The sequence below is a fragment of the Emydura macquarii genome, unplaced genomic scaffold (genome assembly GCF_026122565.2).
Source record: "Emydura macquarii macquarii isolate MOO-44397 ecotype Brisbane River unplaced genomic scaffold, CSIRO-AGI_Emac_v2 contig_2422, whole genome shotgun sequence".
In the NCBI taxonomy this organism is placed as follows: Eukaryota; Metazoa; Chordata; order Testudines; family Chelidae; genus Emydura; species Emydura macquarii.
Genome location: NW_027132559.1, coordinates 14,110,417 through 14,134,579, shown reverse-complemented (window position 1 = coordinate 14,134,579; position 24,163 = coordinate 14,110,417). Strand labels below are relative to the sequence as shown.

Genomic DNA, 24,163 nt, shown 5'->3' with positions numbered 1-24,163 from the left:
TCTCTGAGATTAAGGCCTCCATACACAATCTTCTTCAAGGACAAGGTTCAACTGCGCCTTCATCCATCCTTCCTGCCGAAGGTGTTGTCATAATTCCACATGAACCAGGACATATTCCTCCCGTTTTTTTTACCCACAGCCACATGCCAACACCCGAGAGCAGCAACTTCATTCCCTGGATGTCAGGCATGCACTGGCATGCTACATCGAAAAGACAAAAACGTTTTGAAGGATGACTCAGCTCTTCATAGCAAAAGCAGACAGAATGAAGAGCCTTCCAGTCTCATCCCAAAGAATCTCATTGTGGATCACGTTCTGTATCCACGCATCCTACTGCAAAGGTACATGTCCCTGCTTTGACAGCATATTCCGCGAAGGCACAGGCGCCTTCGGCAGCAATCCTGGCACAGGTCCCGATCCAGGACATCTGTAGGGTTGCAACATGGTTTTCAATCCACACTTTTGCTTCACACTATGCCATTACCTGTCAAGCCAGACATGCTGCTGCTTTTGGCAGAGAGGTGCTGCAAACTGCATGCCAATGAACTCCAGTTCCTCCTCCTGCTGAACTGCTTGGGAGTCACCTACATTGGAATGGACATGAGCAAGCACTTGAAATAGAAAAAACGGTTACTAACCACATCTCAAAGAACAACAGCTATGAAAGGTTAGTAACTGTTTTTTCTATTTCAAGTGCTTGCTTACGTCCATTCCAAGACCCACCCGCCTACCCCTCTGTCATAGTTAGCCAGCAAGAAGGAACTGACGTGCTGGAGGGTCGGCAGGGTCCTCTATACAGCACCATGAGGACATAACTCCAGCAGGCACCAGACCCAACCCAACAGATACCACTGGGGAAAAACCTTCTGGTGGTGGTGCATGTGGTGTGTGCAACATGGACATGAGCAACACATCTAGAAGAACAACAATTATGAAAAGTTAGTAACCATTTTTTTTCTGGTGGCTATAACTTCAGCCAAAAGTTAGTGACTCCATTATTCAACATGCCAGTAGTGAAGATTCACAGACAAAATTATCCTTCATCTTATTCCAAATTGCTCCTTAAGATTGACAAGAAATTTGTGCATATCTCTTTCACTGCCTTTCTTTTTCCTGTGCTCATGTTGGCTATTTAAGTTGTCTTTTTATTAAATCCACCCTTCCACAACAATTCCCAATTCAGAATAGTACCCCTCTAAATAGGTTTTTGAATCTGTACGCTACAAAAACGCAACAGTGGCCACTCCAAAAGGTCTTTAAGCCTACTTCAGTAGCGATATGGTGGCTTCTAGGATATGCTATTACCATTGTCCTTGTATTTTAAATGAATAGCTCACAGTTGGTACTACATACATGATAATTTGAAATCTGCAAAGCTGCCAAACTGGAGTATGGTTCATGCATTGTGATAACATTATCAGTAAAATGAAGTCCTTTAGTCTCTGTATCAGTGCTTTCAGTTCAAGGTGATTACTGTTCACTATTTCCTAAGAGCTAGAATTTGCAGAAACATATTTATGAAGATGAAAATGACATTTGTAAATGTGACTGAAGTTGTCTGAATGTATTGCAGCCGTATTTGCCTTCTTTCCTCCCTGCTTGTCTTTGAATTTATTACTGCTGGGAAGATGGTTATGAAATGAAGAGGCAGGGCTTGTGCCTATCTCCTATAGAATTGGTCTGTGTTCCTGCTAATAAGCTGAATATAGCACGGTGAATCCAAAACTGTGGATTTGGGGAAACAATATATTCAGAGGGCTCCAACTACACATAAGAAAAGTTTTATTTTCATGGCTGTATTGGGAGTTTGACATTGTGACTACATTGTGACCCAATAGCTGTGGGTCTCTGAGTCTTTCCATAGTCATATTGTTAAACTGATTGTAGATTATATGAACAGGAAATACATACTATGGATGAATGAATTTTATTTTTCACCTGGTTGATCATCTGTGTTGGGCAAATATATTATAAATGGTTTAATTGAGGCTTGTCTCCAGAGACTGAGTCAGAGTTATGAGGAAGTTAATATTTTTAAATAAAAATGATACATTGATTTAATTCAGATAAGGAATGCGATATTTCAGTTTTCTTTGCAATCCATTAAAAATATAATAAAAGCAAAAATGACCACTTTGTCATTCAAATCAATTTATGAAGCTTTTTTTAAAAAAGGTGTTGGCTTTGGGATTCAATCTTTTTAATGTACCTGAGTTTGACATATGACTACATGTGACGGTTATGAATACGTAGAACACATAATTTGCCCAGTACAGAAAAATAAATCCAAACATATTAAGGTATGGAAATGTACATTAAGGCATTCAAAAAAACATAAATCTAACCTGTAGAGACATGAGGGGTTGGGGTTGGAAGGAGAAATTTAAATGTGTTTTGTTCATATCTTTATGGCGATAGCATGACATTACTACTGTATGGAACATTATGGACCAAATCTTCTGAGTCAGGGAGATTGGGAGTATGGAACAGAATCCCCAGCCCCAGGGTACAGAGTGGCAATGAGACAATTACTTGACATCAAGCTAGTGCAAGTATGTGCACACAAGCAGAGGAATCAAACCCCTAGCTCATCGTGTAGACATAACAAGTGGAGTGCCAACAAGCGCAGTTTCCTGCATCCTACGCTTTGTGTAGCAGAACTATACTAGTGAACTGCCTGCACACATGAGGGGGCCAGTTCTGTCCTTGTATGAAGAAGATATCAATGTTTTTATTCTAAATTTACCATATCTGACATGAAACAACAGCAATGTTATTTTTCTTAGAGAAAAGTTCCATCTAGTCTATCCATTGGTATAAAAATGCTATGGTTCAAATCAAATTATTCATTATCTAGATTTAATGCACAAAAGACCAACATGCAAAATATGTTGGTCAGAAGATAACATTTAATGAAGTTACTGTTTCCACATTACAGCAACTCACTAAAAGACTTTTAAATATAGTGCAATTAATTGGATTACAAGTACTGTGGAGTTTTGTATTGTGAAGATGGTGATGCTTTTATATAACCCAATAATAACTTACAAAATGCTGCCTTTCTCTTAGAAAATAAATGTACATTGACATGTTGGTTAAATTTGTATGACTGAAAATATGATCATTTGCCAGTATGGATTAAAAATGTTCAGATTTTTTCACCCATCCATCAATTTGTTTTTTCATTATGACTTTATTTTCAGTCTCTCATCTGTGCGTTATTCCAGTTCAGATTTATCAAAGCTTTTGACTGCAGCTCCAGGAAGTTATTTATATGAAATGTTTCTAGAAAATCTAACTCTACTATCATGAAAATTCAGATTAAATACTAAAATTCTAAATTCATCTCTTTTCACCCTCCACAGCAATGGAGTTCCATGAAAACCTGCACAATGTAGGAGCAAAGGAAGGTTTAAAAGAAAGGAAACTGCAAAAAGCAATAGAGAGTTTTACCTGGAATATTACAATTTTAAAGGTAATGTCTCTTCGCTCGTGCTGGCAATTATGTTATTTATTCCATTCACACTTAGTCTTATTATTATAATGTCTTGTGTAGCTAATTAGTGGTCATTATGTGACCTAATTTAATTTCTTTTACTATCATTATAAATTTAGCTCATGTATCCTGAAAGCGTAACAGGCTGTCAACATGAATTTAGAAGAGCACACTGACTTTTACCATTGTAATTTCTTTGGGGTTTTTTTGTTTAGTTTTTTGAAACTTTCTTTGAAAAATCTTTTAATGTTAACAGGGTCTCTATGTGGTCCTGAATACGTGGATGGGACAATGATTATTGATTTTTGTGGAGTAAATAGGGCTCTGAAAAGGCTATGCAGTTGTTCAAAATCTGTTCAGTGATTTGAAAAGGAGAAGTAGTATTGAGATAAATGCAGATCAAGAAAGGCTGGTGAGTCTTGCCCATATGCTCAGGGTTTAGCTGATTGCCATATTTGGAGTCGGTAAGGAATTTTTCCTCAGGGCAGATTGGTAGAGGCCCTGGAGGTTTTTCGCCTTCCTCTGTAGCATGGGGCACAGGTCACTTCATGGTATAGAGAATCCACCAGTAAGTCTTTAAACCATGATATGAGGACTTCAGTAACTTAGTCATAGGTTAGGGGTCTATTACAGGAGTTGGTGGGTGTGGTTCTGTGGCCTGTGTTGTGCAGGAGGTCAGACTTACATGATCATATTGGTCCCTTCTGATCTTAAAGTCTGTAAGTCTATGAAATAAATGAGAGTGTTGATCTTTTGTAATCTATGATGAATAATGCTTAATATGATGTATACAGAAATGTATTAATACTTCTGATGTGAATAACTGAGTATGTTTGACTTGGAAATTCTCTCTGCTTTTTCTTAAGCACATTTTGCTTACATTTTGACTGAACATGAAGTGATGTAGTATAAACAGTTTTTTCAAATGGACAACCTTAGACAATTAAAATGCAGAATTGTTTTCATACCTGTCATCTACAGTCAGAGTAAAACAGTTTGGTAGAGTTATCACAGCTGCCTTGCTTAATTTATTCCTCCAATTCAGTCCTTCCAGCCTCATTTTTAAAGCATTTTCTATTTAAATTTAATAAAGATTCCCTGTCCCCCATCCATCCTATATTAAACTGTAAAATCTATTTTAATTACAAAAATTGTTTCATTTCTCTTTGTTCCCTCCCACACATTCTTTTTTAAACCCTATCTCTTTTATTTGTTGAAAATAAATTTTTCTTACACCCCCTTCTCAGCTTAGTTCTTCTCCCCACACTCCTGTTATTATGCCTGTTACAGAAAAACATTACACACAAAACCATCACCCTCATGTTCTCCCATACTTGCTACCAATTTCAGCTGACAGATGCTGGGCTGTGTTTTTCAGAGTATTTAAGATGGCAAAAGTCCTCTTTGAACCCAACTCTAGGGAGAAGCAAAAATAGGTTAGATTAATTAGAACATTCACAGGTAACAAATTCTTTCAGTAAGGTTCCAAATTCTGTTTAAAGATAAAGGGCCCAGATTGTCCCTCTGCTTCTGCTAGATCTGGTGGATCTTGGCTGAAGGGAAAAAAATGAGGAACTGAAGCATCATTCCCCTGTGCTTTGGGACTCTGTGGATGCATCGGGGGATCATAATCTAAGGTTGTCAGGGGCATGAGGGAAAGGAGTTATTTGCTGCACTTTTCCATCCTAAGCATTAGAGATCATCTCGGCTATTCCTACCTAATTTAATACCGCCTGAAGCAGCAATAACTTAGACTTCATGTCTGCATCCTATTCAGAGTGTAGGGAGTTTTCTGTAATTGCAGAGTGTCTGGTCAATGGCATCCCAACTTCTGCAGGAGCCGTGATGCTAGAGTTTGGGGGGCCAGAGGAACTGTATGGTGATACTTCACCACTGTTAGTACTGAAGGCCTGTCACTCCCATGTGCCATGCCCTTGGGACCAGCAAGGTTGGAAGATGGCAGGCTCTTCCTTCTGACGGAACAATTGAACAAAGCTCTTCAGTGATCACCTTGCTTTGTTTCCTCCCACACTGTAGAAGGGTACAACTTGTCCCATAGTAAATGTCATATCAGAACAAACAATGAGCCATCCAATCAATATCTGGTCTCTGAGTGTGGCAGATAATGATGGGATATGCCACACTGAAAATGTAAAACATTATTGAAAGGTACTTTACAAATATTAAACAGTCACAGTATTATGATTGCCATCCCCGTTTTGCAGATGAGGAAGATGAAAGATAGATAGGTCTCTCTCCTTTTGAACTCTGGTAATCCAGGCTCTCAGTCATAGGCTTTACCCAGTCTCAGAAGCTTCAGAGTAAGGCATTAAAAAAAACAACCCACCTGATTCCCCTAAATGCAGTACTGTCATTGATACGGTGCTATGCTATTTGAGAGGGTGTTGTATGAGAGAGGCTTTAAAATTAAAGCAAAATTAAATTAAAATTAAAGCAAACTTTATATGGCTTGGAAAAATTAGGTTAGAAGAGAAATATCAAAATAAAAAAATACTAGAGTAAAAGGGTACAGATAAGTAGGGCTCAATATGCTGGGGACCCAGATATGACCAACATGTGGCTGAATGCAACTGTTTGTAAGGTTTTCATAGTAGTAAAGAAGGTTCAAGGATATTTCAAATTTAAATACTTCATCTGTTTAGGAACAAACTATTCTTTTTCGAGTGCTTGGTCATGTCCATTCCCAGTTTAGGTGTGTGTGCTCACCACATGAACCGGTGCTGGAAATTTTTCCCCTAGTGGTACCCATAGGGCTAGCTCTAGCGCCTCCTGCAGGGGCATGCATATGCATCCGCATATAGGCACTGCCGGCCACCCTCCCTCTGTTTTCCTTCTTACCGCCAGTGATGGTGCTGGAATGTCTCTTGCTCTCGCAAGTCTTCTTGAACCTAGTGGTTTTTTGTTATTCTTATATAAATAGTTAATTGTTAACCGTAGTTAGTCATAGTTTTATAGTTGTTAGAGTCCCAGGGTCGGGGCATGCCCCGTTCCCCAGGATTTAAACCCTGCACTTCATGTAAGAAGCCTATACCAAGGAGCGACCCGCATCACAGTTGCCTGCAGCAGCTGTGAAAAGTACAAAATCTGCAAAAGTTTCGCCCACCGACTAAAAAGGACTGTGACATTTGGCTTAAGGCCATCCTTATGTAGTTGGCACTCAGATCAGTGTCGGAGCCAGGCAGATCGAAATCGGTACCGAACACTGTAGCTGCTGCACCTTCTTTATCTTCTCGGCACCGATCACCGTCCCCAGTATTGAAAAAGAGGTCAAAGAAGACGCGCACCAAGTGAGGGCACTTACCGGTGGATAAGATTAAGAAAAATATGGGGGACCGGACGAGACCCGCATCGGTCACCAATCCTTCCCACCCCCAAAGGGTCCCTCGCTGCGGAACTTTGACCCTGGCACCAGGCCCCCCACCGACTCCGAGCAGTGGTAAAGGGCCTTGCCATCTGGTGGTGCCATTGACCCTGGAGACTTTTCAAGCAATGAAAGACCTCCTGGCAATACCTGTGACGCCGAGGGATGGCAGGCCGCTGCAACTGGATGCGGCACCGGAGCCAGCGGTTAGCCTATCAAAGGGCAAGCTGGCAAACAGATCTGCATGGCAGTCCCCAACTGCCAGACACCGTTCGCTGATGCGTAGACGGTCCCCTGGTATGAAACCCCACTCCCTGGGTCAAGGTAACGACAGATCAACCTCTCACCATCGGTCCCCAGACAACCGGCACCGAATAGCAGAGCATTGATATTGGGCCTTGGAGCAGCACAGGTCGCTGGATCCCCAGCGTGCTTCCCTGGCACTCTACCCCACTCTCCTAGTCCTTACAAGAAACCCAAGGATAAGAGCCAGTCCCGTCATGCCCATATCGTTCGCTGGTGCCGGAATGCCGCCCCTCTCCATACGACACTGAGAGATACTTGAAGTCGGCACTGCCTTGACCTTCGGACAGTGGCTTCTCATCCTTGTAAAGTTAGGAAGTGATTCAGCAGCCAAGGCAGGCCCCTGCCTCAGCACCTGGTTTCTCGTCAATGCCACCAACAGGGGCATGGCCACAAGGATGGTGGCCTGGGCTGTGGCCTTACTAGTGAGCGTTTCCTTCTGGGATCCCGCAGGCCAGTTCTGGAGGAGGGACCTTGGTACCAAGATCCTCTATTCCCCAGAACTCGGCACCACACCTGGATGCAGAATCGGACTAGGAGGGATCACCCCCGCCCAAAGCAGCGGACTCCCTCCACCACAGCTACCAACCTCTTCCTCATCATCACCGGATGAAGCGGTAGCGGGACCTTTATCGGCAGTTCTGCTGGATGACTTCAGGTCCCATCAAGACCTTTTAAAAAGGGTGGCATCTAATCTGAGCCTCAAAATAGAGGAACTAGATGAGCCTGTGGATGAGCTGTTTGGGATCCTGGCATCAGCAGCCTCCGGTAGAGTGGCCCTCCCTGTTTATGAAGGGATTGTAAAACTTGCCAAAGTGCTGTGGCAAGCCCTGACTTCATTGCCCCCCCATGTCAAAGAGGGCGGAAAGGAAGTATTATGTGCCGGAAAAGGGATTTGAATACCTATAAACCCACCTCTCCCCAGGTTCGCTGGTAGTCACTGCTGCCAACATAAGGGACCGACAGGATAAAGTGAGCTCCACATCTAAGAATAAAGAGGCAAAAAGGCTGGACTTATTTGGATGCAAAATTTATTCTACTGCTAGCCTACAGCTACAAGTAGCAAACCAACAGGTGCTGCTGGGCAGGTACCATTTTAATATCTGGCAGTCGCTAGAAAAGTTTGCGGACTCATTGATGTATCCCTTCAGACAAGAGTTTGAGGCCATCTTAGGAAAAATCCCATGCACAGCTATAGACTGGGGACCAACGAGCTAGGCAGCAGTTCTGCAGAAAAGGACCTGAGGGTAACAGTGGATAAGAAGCTGGATATGAGTCAGCAGTGTGCCCTGGTTGTCAACAAGGCTAATAGCATATTGGGCTGTATTAGTAGGAGCATTGCCAGCAGATCACGGGAAGTGATCATTTCCCTCTATTCAGCATTGGTGAGGCCGCATTTGTAGTATTGTGTCCAGTTTTGGGCCTCCCACTACAACAAGGATGTGGAGAAGTTAGAGAGAGTCCAGCGGAGGGCAACAAAAATGATTAGGGGTCTGGAGCATAAGACTTATGAGGAGAGGCTGAAGGAACTAAGCTTGTTCAGTCTACAGAAGAGAAGAATGAGGGGGGATTTGATAGCAGCCTTTAACTACCTGCAAGGGGGTTCCAGGGAGGATGGAGCTAGGCTGTTCTCGGTGGTGGCAGATGACAGAACAAGGAGCAACGGTCTCAAGTTGCAGCGGGGGAGGTCTAGGTTGGACATTAGGAATAAGTTTTTCACTAGGAGGGTGGTGAAGCACTGGAATGGGTTACCTAGTGAGGTGGTGGAATCTCCATCTTTAGAGGTTTTTAAGCTGTGGCTTGACAAAACCCTCGCTGGGATTATTTAGCTGAGGTTAGTCCTGCTCTGAGCAGGGGGTTGGACTAGATGACCTCCTGAGGTCCCTTCCAACTCTATGATTCTATGATCTTGGAGGAAGGGAGAACGGTGGCCCGGGCATCCCTGCAAGCAGCCTCGGATGCAGCAGACTCTGCAGCCAGGACCATGGCATCAGCTGTGTCGATGAGAAGGGCTTCATGGCTGCAGTCCTTGGGCCTTCCATCAGAGGTCCAGCAGTCGATCTAGGACCTTGCCTTTGATGGCACAGCCCTCTTTGCCGAATAGATGGACTCTAGGCTGTCATGAAGGACTCAAAGGCAACGCTGTGGACCCTGGGCCTATATACCCTATCGTCATCCAGGAGGCATTTCAAGCCTCAGCAATAGCAGTGGTTTGGAGGCCATTCCCAGGACTGTGACTCCTACAAGAGAAAGAAAACGAGATATCAAAGGCACCAGGGCTGCTCATCATCTGCTGCTCCACAACCAGGCTCCAGCTGCCATAATCAAGGCGGAAAGCAGTCTTTTTGAAGGTGTGCCCAAGGGTGACCTACCAATTTTTAACCCCAGTTCCAACCTCCCTACTGTCTTCTTCTTATTTAGCCCCTTTCCTCCCAGCCTGCACTACCATAACATCGGACTGCGGGGTACTCACCATGGTAGCAACCGGTTACACCCTCCAGTTTGCCTCACTCCCACCTTCCCACCCTCCTTCCCTGTCCCTCTTCAGGAAACCCTCAAATCCTTGTTCAGGAGGTGCAAGCATTCTTGCAGGTGGGTGCCGTGGAAGAGGTTCCCCAAGATCTAAGGGGACGAGGCTTTTACTCCCATTATTTCCTAATTCCAAAAGCAAAGGGAGGACTGAGGCCTATCCTGGACTTAAGGCATCTCAACAGGTACCTCAGAAAGCTAAAGTGTTGTAGTTTCCCTAGCCACCGTTATTCCTTCACTGGATCTGGGCGACTGGTATGCCGCCCTCGATTTAATTTTCACATCTCAATCTTCCCGGGTCACAGGAGGTTCCTGCAATTTGTGGTAGGAGATCACCATTATCAATTCACGGTATTTCCATCTGGCCTCTCAAGTGTACCAAAGGTCTTCACCAAATGCTTGACTGTGGTGGCAGCCTACCTCTGACGGAGAGGGGTGCACGTTTTTCCTTACCTGGACGATTGGCTCATCAAGAACAGGTCAAGGTCTCACGTCCAGGCCAGTCTCGTGACTATCCGGAACACTTGTCAAGTGCTGGGCCTCCTAATAAACGAGCACAAATCAACGTTAGTCCCAGTCCAAAGGATATAGTTTATATCTTTTATATAGGATATCAGAGCAGTTCTGGATTCTACCAGGGCCAGAGCATCTTCCGGAAGGTTCTTGGTAATGTCAGAGATTCTAACCTGCATTTCAGCCCACCCTCTCACCATGGCAAGGGTATGCCTCAGCCTGCTAGACCACATGGCAGCCTGCACTTACATGGTTCAGCATGCCAGACTGCGCCTCAGGCCCCTACAGATGTGGCTGGCATCAGTATACTCACCAGCCAGACGTCACCTGGACAGGATACTCACGGTCCCTCCACAAATACTTACCTTCCTGGTGTGACACATGAGACCGCACCATGTGCTCTCAGGAATACCCTTCGAGACACCTCAGCCGTCGGTATCACTGATCTCGGATGACTCAGACTTGGGATAGGGGTCTCCCCTAGGTCCCCTAAGAACCTAGGGCACATAGAGTACAAGGGAACTGGCGTTACAGATCATCATGGAACTCGGGGCAATTCGCCTAGCATGCGCGGTCTTCCTGCCGCATCTCTCCAGCAACATAGTGCAGGTGCTCACAGACAATATGGTCTCCATGCACTGTATCAACAGACAGGGTGGGACCTGGTCCCCAGCCCTGTGTCAAGAGGCCATACATTTATGGGACTTTTGTATCAGTCACAGCATTCACTTGCAGGCGGTGCATCTCCCAGGGATCGGCAACACTTTAGTGGACTACGTCAGCAGGTCTTTTTGCTCTTACCATGAGTGGTCCCTCCACCCGGAGGTGGCTGCTCACATCTTCCAAAGGTGGGGCAATCCCCAGGTGGACCTCTTTGCCACCAAAGACGACAGGAAATACACTCAGTCTGTTCCCGCCAAGGGCTCAGCGAAGGCTCACTAACTCCTCTCCTGGTCAGGGAATCTCATGTACATCTTCCCACCATTACCTTTAATCCACAAAGTTCTTCTAAAGGTGAAGAGGGACAAATCACGGGTCATCCTAGTGGCCATGGCGTGGCCCTGACAGCATTGGGTCGGGATGCTACTCAAACTGTCACGACCAGACCTCTTGTCCCAGGCTCGAGGTTGCCTGCTCCATCTGGATCTGGCCTCCCTATACCTGATGGCATGGATGCTCCATGGCTGAGCCAGGAGAAGCAAGCTTGCTCAGCCCAAGTGCAATGGATTCTGTTAGAGAGTAGAAAGGCGTCCACCAGATCTGCTTGCTGGGCTAAATAGAAACTATTGACCTGCTGGGTGGCTGAGCGCGGTGTTTCCCCAATGAAAGCTTCAATCCCAACGATCTTGGACTACCTGCCCCACTTAAAGCAGAGGGGGATTGGCTTTCTCGTCCATTAAGGTCCATGTGGCAGCCATATCGGCTTTTCACCCTCCTGTGGATGGTAGAACAATCTTCTCACTCAAAAGGATGGCCAGATTTCTCAAGGGCTTGGAGAGGCTCTTTCCATTGACACGAGATCCCTCTCCCCAGTGAGATCTGAATTTAGTCCTCTCTAGACTCACCGGGCCTCCCTTTGAGCCCGTAGCTTTGTGTTCCCTTACGCACCTATCCTGGAAGGTCACATTCCTGGTAGCCATTACGTCCGCAAAGCGGGTTTCGGAGATCAGGGCATTAACCTTCAGAGCCTCCCTACACTATGTTCTATAAGGACAAGGTCCAGTTACGCCTGCACCTAGCCTTTTTACCTAAGGTGGTCTCTCATTTTCACCTTAACCAGGACATATTCCTGCCAGTCTTCTGTCTCAAGCCTCACAACTCCAGCAAGGAGAGGCGTCTGCATACCCTCAACATGAGAAGGGCCCTAGAATTTTATATTGACAGAATCAAACCTTTTTGTCATTCTACTCAACTCTTCAACGTGGCTGCGGATCGGATGAAGGGCCTGCCGGTGTCCTCACAGCGAATCTCAAAGTGGATCACAACCTGCATACGGGCTTGTTACAAGCAGGCCGGAGTCACACCTCCGGCATCTTTAACAGTCCACTCAATGAGGGCCCCAGGCATCATCAGCAGACTTTCAAGCACATGTCCCAATACAGGACATCTGCAGAGCTGCTACTTGTTCATCAGTACATACTTTCGTGTCCCACTATTCCATAACGCAGAAAGCTCGTGACGATGCTGACTTTGAGCGGTGCTTCAAGTGTCACATCCATGAACTCCTGCCCACCACCAGGGACACTGCTGGCGAGTCACCTAAATTGGGAATGGACATGAGCAAGCACTCGAAGAAGAAGAGTTACTTACCTCATAACTGTTGTTCTTCAAGATGTGTTGCTCATGTCTTTTCCACACCCACCCTCCTTCCCCTCAGTTGGAGTTCTGGCAAGAAGGAACTGAGAGGGAGGGGGGTCCAGCAGCACCTATATGCGGGTGCCTATGCACCCTGCTGCAGAGGGCACTAGAGCCAGCCCTGCAGGTACCACTGGTGGAAAAATTTCTGGCACTGGTGCATGTGGCGTGCCCACACACCTAAATTGGGAATGAACATGAGCAACGCATCTTGAAGAACAACAGTTATGAGGTAAGTAACCATTCTATTTAGTGACCTCAGTGTTTTTCATATATGAGAGAGTCCTTTTTGCCTGCCTCCATCAAAGGGATGGGGGAATCTCTAAGATAATAGCAATGTAGACAACAGTTATTCTAGGTCTTGGTTATTTGGGATGCAAGTTGTATACCTCAGAAGTGTGTGAATCAGGCCAGGTTTGTCAAAAGTGACTATTGAATCTGTTTTTGGATGCCCATGTTGAAACACCTTAGAGGTAGGGGTTTAATTTTCAGAGGACAGGTGCTTAGAACATTGTGAAAAACAGATCCATTTAAATAGTTTCAAAATGAGCACCCAAGATCTCTAGACACTTCTGAAAAGTTAAAGTTAGGCACATTTATACATAGGATATGGTCAGCACATGCCAAATTTTGAGTAGTTGAACAAAGAGCATATAAAGTAGTTTTGCTCTGCCTGAAAAAGTTGTGGGGCTGAGACTCAAAAGTTTCAGGCACAACCAGACTGGTTGTCTGAGCAACCAGATACCATGGTTATTTTTCCAAGGTTCCAGCAGTCATGATCTGTTGATTCCTCTCAACCTCACACAGGGATTCAGCCCAGTCAGTTTCTTTTGCATTAAGAGTGTCATTAAAGTCAATGGCAAAACTTCCATTGACTTACTGGGGACTGCATTTCACCCCTTGTGTGTCACATAGGATGCATGATTTGAATTTATATGCATGCATTTCCCCAAAAAATCACTATTTTAGAACACTAGCCCCTTTTGTGCACAGTTTTTATCCAGTATAAATCTGGAGTACTGGGAAATATAAGGGATTATTCATGCTGGTGTAAAATATATCCTGATAGGTAGTTTGTATTGAGTTTCTATTAATGAAACAGGGGAAGCATTTCTGGCTGCTAGCATAACTGATTCCCAGACCTCCAGCATGTAAATATTCATTCAGCTCCTTTTCCCATTGATCCACAAATTACAGTTTTATGGTGAGAGCAGAACTCCTTGGAATTTGATATATCCACTCTATACTATTTAATTAAAGAACAGTGAAATAATTAGTGTTGTAAATCTCTAGGTAATCTTGTGAAATGTGATTATATATTTTTATTATTTGCAGAGCTTTGGAGTTTAAAGTAAAAGGTTAAAAAAAAAGTTAGAAATCTTCTGAGTGCATTCACTGTCTACTAGCTTCAACCCGCTCCCAACCTCCCTCTCCAAAAAAAAAAACGCTCTTTGAAGAACCATCGCAGTTCAGATATTAACGTTTTCTTTTCTAACTCTCTAGACATGTCAGGTACAAATGTCAATTCTTTTGCCCATACTGGAAAACAGAATAGAATGTGGAAAATAATTTCCTCCTCTAAATATATTTCTATGTTATACAAGCATAATGAGCTTTTTGTTGTGAAGGTACAGTATTATGGAGCCCCTCAAAATAACTTAAAAATAATGCACATGAGTATCTTCATGAAAAATCCACTGTACACCATTAAAGGTAAAGAGAGTGGGTGCTCACTGATGTGTGGATTGTGGAGGTGCAGCAAGACTGTATGTATGTCCTTGGTTTTCTTATGATGGTAAATGAAAAGACAAGTCCACTTTCTTAAAAGTGACCTGTAAATAATTTTTAAAAATCCAGCTGCTTTATTTGAGACGCTAGCAATTAATTCTAAAAATACTCGGATAGGCACTCACCACATAATTAATTTTAAATCTACTATTCTTGTTTTGCATATCGGTGGCATATAAGCTTGCTAGTTTGTGTGGTGCTGGGTGGGTTTCTAGTTTCACTTACATTTATTGTGTACGCTACAGGAACAAAATTTCAGTCTATCCCCTCCACCACTACCAAATATTAAGAAGGCATTTTCTAATTATTCATCCTAATGAGATGTTTGAAAAACAATTGATATTTTTCTGGAGCTTGAAAAACAATAGATATTCTTACCAACTTTAGAAACCTCATGTAGAATAATAATGAATAATTATCATGTGCACATAGCACCTTTTATCAGAGGATATTAAAGTTCTTTGCAATTATGACTTTACACTTACAATATTTATATGAGGTATCAATATTTTTTTTTAAAAAAGATTGACATTTCTATTTGTGTATTATATTTATAATATAGACATTTTAACTGATTTAATGCCACTGAAGTTTGACATTGTTTTCATCACCTCTAAGGGGCCAGGGTCATTAGGTAAGTAGTCTGATTTTAATTCACTCTTGGAAGTGTTCTGATTTCACATTAAGTGGAGGTTTAATAGTGACTATAGCACACGTATTGTGAGCTAAAGAAAACGTGTGAATTGTGGACATGATGATATATATTGTGACTTTATATTAGGAAGGAAGTGCATGTAGTTCAAGGTGTTGGATGTAATGGTCAAAGTACTAAATCAGAAATTTAGGGTCAGATTATGGCTGTCTCTCCACAAGAACAGTAGAGACTGGAAAGGGTGCAGGAAGTTCCTGTCAGCACACCCACTAATTGCAGTGTTCATGCCCCATAATAGGTTTGTGGGTATGATCAGTACCCCATCCACTGCTGTGGGGAAAGCATTTTTAAAGGAGTAGTAAGAACCATTCTTCTTCGAAGAGTGTCCTTGTGGGTGCTTCACTTCAAGTGATGGTGCGTCCCTGTGCCTTTGATCGGAGAATTTCAGCAGCAGTGCTCATTTGGGTTGCATGTGCTCTCTCCACGTCTCACACTGTTGTCGGCACCTGTCTAGCACTGCGTGACCAGACCCCCCTTAGTTCCTTCTCAACCATCCTCAGCCTGAGATGGAATGCTCAGCAGTATTAAAACTCATAGCTATACTTAGAGTTTAAAATAGTTGTTTTAGAGTAGTCTTTAGTACCCTGGTTAGGTTTACTTATCCTTTTTCTCCCCGTTTATTTTCTTTTTAAAGTTTTCTTTTCCCTTTCCCCTTTTATTCCAAGTCTGAATACCCCTTAGCATAGTTAATGTTCACCGTCAGAGTTGAACCGCCATACCTGTTTCACCAGCTTCAAGTGTTGCCTTACCTGCCGGGAGGCAATCCTGGTCTCAGTGGACACACACTGTGCATCTGGTGCCTAGGTGAGACACATGTCCCACAAAAGTGCTCTCACTGCATCAATTTAAAGCCTCACGCCAGGGAGGACAGAGACCTACATCTCAAACTTCTATTAATGGAGAAATCTCTGCATCTGGCATCTGATCCCGTCTGGAGACCCCCTCTGGACGGCGGCCTCCGGTAACTTCACCCTCTCACAGCGGAAGGCTTGCTCCTTCAAAAAGATAGCGAGGAAAAGAGCATTGAATTCCCCCCTCAAGGAGCCACCAAAAAAGAAGTGATCTCCAGCCTTCTCTATACCCTCAGTACCATGTACTTAAGAAGCATCGGGATCCTCCGGTACCATGCATACCGTGAATGCCACCTCCACCTATAGCTGTGGATGATTTTAAACATTTCCAAAAGCTTTTTAAAAGAATCGCTGATTCCCTAAACTTCCCTCTACAGGTAGTCCCAGAATCTCAACACAAATTGAACAGTCTTTAAGCATCCTCCTCACCGAAAATTGCACTTCTGATAAATGATGCAGTAATGGAGCCGGCAAAAAACATATGGCAGACCCTGGCTACAATACCACCCACTTACAAGAGAATGGTTAAAAAGAACTATGTCCCTTCAAAAGGAATGGATTTTTTATTTTCTCACCCCACATTGAACTCTTTAGTGGTCAACACCATCAACTAATGAGGCAAGCAACAACAACTCAGATCTACCCCATATGACAGAGTGGAAACAGTTAGGTCTCTTTGGTTTCAATGCCTATTTTTCAGTCATTCTCCAATTTCAGAATGCCAGTTACACTGCTCTAATGGCAAAATATGACCACACAAATTATTCTAAACTCATAGAATTTATTGACATCATCTTGGAGGACAAAAGATAACAATGTAAATCCATCATTCTGGAGGACCAACTCCCAGTCAGAACTGCCTTACAAGCATCTTTAGATGTGGCTGACATGGCAGCACGCTCCTCAGCCACTGCCGAAGTTATGCACCAAGCTTCCTGGCTTCATTTGTCTGGCTTCCCAAGGGAGGTACAATCCATTGTGAAGGATCTCTCCTTTGATGGTCAGACGTTTTTCGTCACAAAGACTGACGAGTCCCTTCACACCCTGAAGGACTCTCAGGTGACCCTTTGCTCCATTGGGATATACACACCTTTATCAAAAAGAAAACGATAAATTCTATCCCACCTATTGCAAAAGGTCTGTCTCGTATGTTCAACAACAGAGGCAATATGACTCACAAAGGTGCAGACAGAAACTTCCAAAGCATCATCCACCTCTAACTCAGTCATTGGCATCCCACCAACTTTCTGCAAAACAATAATTTGGAGGGTTTGGTCAAGGGCCCGAGAGACCTTCCCATTCCTCAGTGCTGACACCATCACTGACCATCCCCTGTTTTGGATACCATTTGACCCCTTTCTACTCAGCGTGGCAATCTGTCACCATGGACAAATGAGTTCTAGAAATAATCCATTCAGGCAATGTGATGCCATTCATCTCCCCCCACCAACCCTCCCTGTCCCTCTTCATGGACCCCTGTCACAAACACCTCCTATGGCAAGAAGTAAACCACTGCCTACATTTTGGTGCCATAGAACTGATACCAACACAACACAGAGGGAAGGGTTTTTACTCCCACTAGTTCTTAACTAAGAAAAAGAATGGAGGATGGAGGACCTATTCTAGACCTCAGAAAACTCAACAAATTCATAAGAATCCAATGGTTCAGGATGATCACATTAGCAACAATAATACCAGCACTGGAACAGGGGGACTGGTTTTCAGCCTCAGCCTCCGAGATATCTATTTTCATGTAACCATATGTCCTGCACGCAGGAGGTTTCCCAAGTTTATTCTGGGGATAGGGCATTATCAATACAAAGTTCTGGCCTTTTGGCCTTTCCACAGCACTGAGAGCATTTTCCAAAATTCTCGCAGTAGTGGCAGCACATCTCCACAAGCAAGGAGAGATGATTTTTCCCTCTCTGGATGATTGCCTATTAAAAGCAACCACCCAGACAGATGCCACATGGACCTTTATGCACAGGACAATCACCCTCTTCTCATGACTGGGATTACAACTAAACGTACAAAAATTAACAATGACATCCATGCAGAAATTGGACTTCACCGGGTCTCACCTCGACACTCTAGAGGCCAGAGCATCACTACCACCGACCAGATTCTTCCCCCTAGTCAATCTGATCGCCACACTACTGAACAGCCCACAGATATCAGCACGGACTTGTCTCCAGCTATTAGGCAGCAACAACATTCCTAGCACGACACATGATTTCACATGCACTGCATTCAGGGCTGTCTAATAACTATCTACATACCATATAGACACAGCCTGAACAAGCATCTCACCTTGCTGCTCAAAGTCAAAGACTCTCTATATTGGTGAACCCAACTCCACAACATGTGTGTGGGAGTCCCTTTCACAGACTCCATCCTTAATCTTCTCGCTACAGATGCCTTCTTGATAGGTGGGGGGCTCACCTACAACATCACACAATTCAGGGAAGACGATCTCCCTCCAAGATACTGTTACACGTAAACCTTCTGGAACTACACGCAATTTGCAACACATGCTTGCACTTCCTGCCCTGGATCAGGAACAAAATCATAAGAGTTGAATGATGGACAACATTGTCTGCATGTTTTATATAAACCAACAGGAGGGAGGAAGATCACACTCTCTATGCACTGCACACTAGCGTTCTACCATAAGAGAATCAACATTTTCAGAAAGTCACCAAGACTTTTTATTCCAACTTTGGAATGATCTAAGTTTCTCCCATTTCCAAGCAGAGACTGTCTAAATTGATTTCTGACTGCATCCATCTTTACTACCAACAGGAGGATATACAACCCCCACTGAGGATCCAAACCCATTCCACCAGGTCATTATCAACCTTAGTAGCCTTTCTCAACAACATACCAATCTTGGACATATGTAAAGTGGCCACATGGGCATCTGCATACACATTTACAAAACACTCTGGGATAAATTAGAGTTCAAGATTGGACAGATTGGTAGGACTTACTGTATTATTGTCAATTACCCACAGAACTTTGAAGCCCCTTCTGTCCACTGAGGGGCATTACTCGACAGTCACTTGAAGTGGAGCACCCACAGGGACACTCCTCAAAGAAGAGAAGGTTACTCACTCTGTGCAGTAACTGAGGTTCTTCAAGATGGTGTCCTTGTGGGTGGTCCACTGCCCACCCTTCTCCCCTCTACTTCAATCTATGGACTTGGTGGTGAAGAAGGAACTGAGGGAGGTCTGGTCACTTGGCGCTAGATAGGCGCCAACACAGTGCAAGATGGGGATAACATGCGCGACCCAGACGAACACTGCTGTTGAAATTCTGTGATCAAAGGCACAGAGACATACCATACCATCCCCTAAAGTGGAGCACCCACAGGGACACCATCTCAAAGAACCCCATTTAATGCACAGGGTGAATAACCTTCTCTTGCTGTGCCCAGTTCCTCCAGCCCTTGCAATGTTGACATACCTTTTTAGGCTACCTTTACACATCAGGAGGCAAAAGTAAACAATACAGGTTCATTTTATTTGTTCTGTACTTCCCCGGGGCTATTTGAAATTAGCCTGCTTCTTTTAAGCAAAAAGCATAACTTCTTATAATAAAGTAAAGTCATATTAATCTGAACAACACTACAAAAGTCTCCTCATGCTGAAAACCAAGAGTCAATCTCAGCTCCTTCATTGGGAAAAATCAGGAGTGTAGGGCATAGCTGACGTAATTTCTAAACAAATTAAGCTATATTTTACCCCGAAGTTATAGATATTGATTCTCTTTAATTGGAGCAATTGGACTCTAGTTGGCGTAGTGGAAAATTAGATAAATTTCTGTATTAATGGCATTCCCACTGAAGCAGTCAGATTTATCAATAGAATGCGTATTATAATCACTATTCCCAAGGCTTTCTAATTTGTAATTATATGGCCAAATTCATTGATGTACCACATCTTGTCAATTTTGCCAAATACATACAAATATCTTTTATTACCTTCAGAACATCACTTACAATAGCTATTTTATATCTTTACAAGATTACCAATCTGGACATCTCAAAAATAACTGTGTTCCTGCACTCTGCATAGCTGACTTGCCTCACCATTTATATTAGCACGTTGTTATTAGTCAGGTTATTGGTTGCACCTTCATAGTCCAAACACCAAAAACCTCAAATTGTAACTAACGCTGTTGCAGAAAGTTATTTTACACTGATCATAGAATTGATTGCTTGGAAAAATACTCCTCAGGTGAGAGCCCATAATAAACATATTTGTTCCGTATATTTATTGCATAGGTTGTTATGGAAGGAGAGTGTGACCTGCCACCAAAGCCAAAGGTGACGGTTGTCTCTTATGGTCTTCTTACAAGTGACCTTCCTTGGCAAACCACCTAAGCAGAACTTCTTTGTTAGCCATTGTTGCACTACAGGAGCCCAGGCTAGAGTTACAGCTCATTGTAGTCCCCCAAATAGCCAAAAACACTTGCTCCCTCTCACATAGGTGGGCTGCCTTGGCCTTGCGCTCCCCTGCTCCTCATTGGGATTTCAGGAGATTGTCACTGCAAGGAGTTGCAGACAGAAGTGGACTCATTCTTGTCCAGCTCAGAACATTGCTTCCACAGACCTCAGCTCCTGCAAACTGTTTGCATGGTCTTAGCAACCATTTTGTGGTATTACTGGGGCACAAAACGGAAAGGCTGGATGAATTTAAAGCTTGTCCCAACTGACTTCATAAATAGTCCCCAGTCAAAGTCTGAAAAAGACTTAAAGGGATATAAACATGAAAATTTAATGACCAGAAGAACTTTGCAACGTAAATATTAAACATCCTATTTAAATATTAAACGTGAAATTCTTCTGATGTTAAGTTACTGTTAAAGTACGAGTAGGATGGAAATCGATTTCAGTCACCAGCACTTGGGTTCATAACCTGTTATTGTCACAGTGTCATTTTCTCAACCATAGAATGATTTTACCCATAGATTTAGCAATTCTGTTGGTCAAATGCATCTCAGATGTTCTTCAAGTGCAGCTTGTCTACACTATTAAAAAAAATAAACAGCAAATATTCTTGACAATGAGCAGCAGCACTTAGTTTGACTGGTACTGAAGATAGGTTAGCTCCAAGTATTGACAAACTGTGTTGAAACTTGCAAACTTTTTGTAATGCAGACAGTCTGTGCGTGCATGCGTGCATGGTGAAAAGTGCTTCTCTTCATATGATTGTTAATTTGAGCACAGTGGGTACAAGTTTCTCTTAATGAATGTAAGACCATACAGTGCAAAGCATTTGTCATCAGTGAAACAGTAAGGCAGGTACTATACCTAAATATTATTTATAAATATACTTACAAAATTACTCTTTATCAATGGTTGAAGGCCCACTCAAATGCCAGCATGAATTCGCTGTTTATTCAAGATAGCTACAAGACTGCAATTTTTTAAAATATTATGTAACAAAACTAACCTAAACACAAGCATTGCTTCTGTGTACTCCTAGACCTGGCAAGGAGCCATACCTGATTTTCTTCAGCTGATCAAAGACAGAATATGTGGTGGTGCCAGCTCCAATGCCTACCTTGCAGAACCTACACCAACCATTTTTCATTCAGAGCAAGGGGTGTCTTCATACTAATTCACATCAGCACAAGTGACCGATGATCTGATGCTTTTTCTCTTAGGTGGCCAACAACTGTGAAGTTTACCATTAATTCCATGCCCTCTATCTCATCATCATCATAATCATCCTAACCTACAGTCAACAATGGTGATTATGTGGAGATGGCCCATAAGTGGCCTAAAACTTACCTTCCTGTTGGAAAGAAGGAAGTGTAAGAACTTGCACAGCCATGTACAAAAAGCAGCGCAAATATCTTCACTAGAGAAAAGATGCACAGTGTAACCAACACATATGCACAAGACAAACTTAATTGCAGTTTATTAAGATACCAGTGCCAACGCCATTATTCAAATTAATATTATTATTATTTTATTTTTATTCAGATACTGCTGCCCTTTATACAGACTGAATTGGTGCATCCCAAGTGGTTAGCCAGCCAATCTGGTGGCTCAGCATTCTTCCATGATTGCCACATTGTGGTGTCTTCCCTTCCATTTCTTTGAATTCTTCCTTCCTTTTTAATTTATGGCCAACAAGTCATTTTAAAAGTAAAATGTACAGTAGTAATGGTGACAGTCACATGGTACTGCAGAAGCTGTGACAAAAATCAAGCTTCAGGATAAGCTACAGAGTAAAGAAAATGTAAAATGTTGAAACATTCTACTTGTTGTTGTCACATTGGATCAAAGCCAACATCTCATTTCACAGATGTAGAGGAAATGGCAAATCCAAAACCCGGTCCTTTTTTAATTACCTTTCAGTATCTATTCAGGAGATCTGACATTACAGTTCATACCTGAAAATATCAAAGCAAAGCATGAACTTTTCCATGGTGATGAAGTTGCTCTTCTAGAGTAGAATTCAGGCAAATAAGAACTTAAATTCATTAAGGAAATTTAACTGGCGCTGCATATTAACTCATGTCCTTTTTTTTTTTTTTTAAAACAGTTTATAGATTAATATAGTGTTGACGTTTGATGCCCTTTAAAGCAATTACCAGCTGTTGGCCGACAAAGCAATACTGTGGTGGATTCATTTTGTGAAGTATGAAAAAATGTTACTACAGTATACTCCCAATTATGCCAATTGCACAGGGAACATGCATTTTATTTGGATAATCGGGAGTTTGGATGATCAAGATGGCACTCCTTCAAAGGGAGTGGCTTCACTCATGGCCGGAGGTTCATCATTGTCCTCCACCTCATAGTCCTGGTCGGGGATCTCTGCTCTGCCCCATTCACTCACTCCCGTGACAACAGAACTGCAGAGGGCTTCCTGTGCTGCTAGAGGTGATGACTGCCAGTGCCTGCACGCACATGGTGAGAGGGTTAGGCTGCATCCTAACAGGGTAGAGCAGAGACCCTTGGCTAGCCCACCAGGACCACAGCCTTTCCTCCACCTTGTGTCTGCAGGGATTGGGTATCACCAGCTCCACTGTCACAGCCTCATGCACTCACTCCCTGTGAAAGGCTGGTAGACCTAACACCGCCATGCAGCCAAGAAACAGCATCTGGGTTTGGTTTTGGAATTGCTTCAGCTCCAGAATTGAGTTGCCTCTAAGGGTCAGGTTACTGTTGGGTAGCTGACCTCTTTGTTTCCTTGAATGTTGTTTTCCTTTTACTTATTCTGGATTATGGTGTGTGTGTTTCATTGGTTGGTTAGGTTGGCATTCATCTTGGAATGCATGTATTTTGCTTTCATCTTGGTTTTGCAGCATAGATGTTCAGAGCATGGGGAGTGACTGTCCATGAGGGAGGGCGAATGGCTCACAGTTTCAATACATACATGTATTCCAGTTTGCAATCAATTGTATATAATAGTATATTGCTTTGTGAATCAGGGTCAAATAGTGCCTTAAGAAACTGGGATCTTCTGCAACAACATTAAATAAGTACATAAAAATAAGGAGTTGAGAATCAGTCCTGCAAGTCCTAGTAGTTCCTCACTTAGAGGGCTTACAGGATAGAGCTCTCATTTAGTAGTTGAAATATTTAATCTGTAACAGGTGAATTATTGTATTAGGTCAACTTTTGTGTTCTAAATTAAGAAGGCAAATCGTTGAATCCTTAAAAAGAAGCTTTTTAGTTTCATTTTATTAAGGTCTATATTACTGTGTTTTATTGTTACTTCAGTAAGTGCTGTAGCTGAGATTGCATAACTCTTTCCATTCTCTCACACCACTCCTCCCATCTTCAGTCATTAAGGATTTTCTGAAACTCTTTTTTGGGAGATTTTTTTTTTTTTTTAAAGCTTTGCCACTGCCTGAATACGAATAGTTTGGGAAGTTTTAGGATTGGTTCTGCCTATATGAATGAAATGTCAGTGGGGAAAAATACACTTTACCCAAGCACTGGTAGCAGAGTCAGTATTGTCATGAGACTGGGTATGGTCAAGGGTTGAACTCCGGCACTGGTTGATCGGGCCAGCTACCCTGGAAGCATAACCAGCACCAGCCAGATTTATTGAGACCTCTTGATCCTACAAGAACTGGAGTGTTCTCGTCTTTCAACCTAACTCTCCCTGTCTGTGCTGAGACTCTTGAATATGGCACCAAGCACCTCAACACGGTTGCCAGCAACACCCAGATCCACAGTGTCCATGAGGATCTAAAGTATTCATTCTCCT

At 43.0% G+C, this 24,163-nt stretch overlaps 1 protein-coding gene across 2 annotated transcripts in view; it reads left to right on the top strand.

Annotated features, from left to right (window-relative positions):
- The window catches only part of PLCL2 (phospholipase C like 2), a 195,728-nt gene that overhangs the window by 166,835 nt on the left and 4,730 nt on the right, over positions 1-24,163 (top strand). The window contains exon 6 of one of the 2 annotated variants that reach the window (XM_067561951.1): positions 3,366-3,475. The exons of the other annotated variant lie outside the window; for it this stretch is intronic. Within the exon in view, the coding sequence (XP_067418052.1) occupies positions 3,366-3,475 (110 nt within the window). The remainder of the gene's footprint in view (positions 1-3,365; positions 3,476-24,163) is intronic. 2 annotated transcript variants of the gene reach the window in all.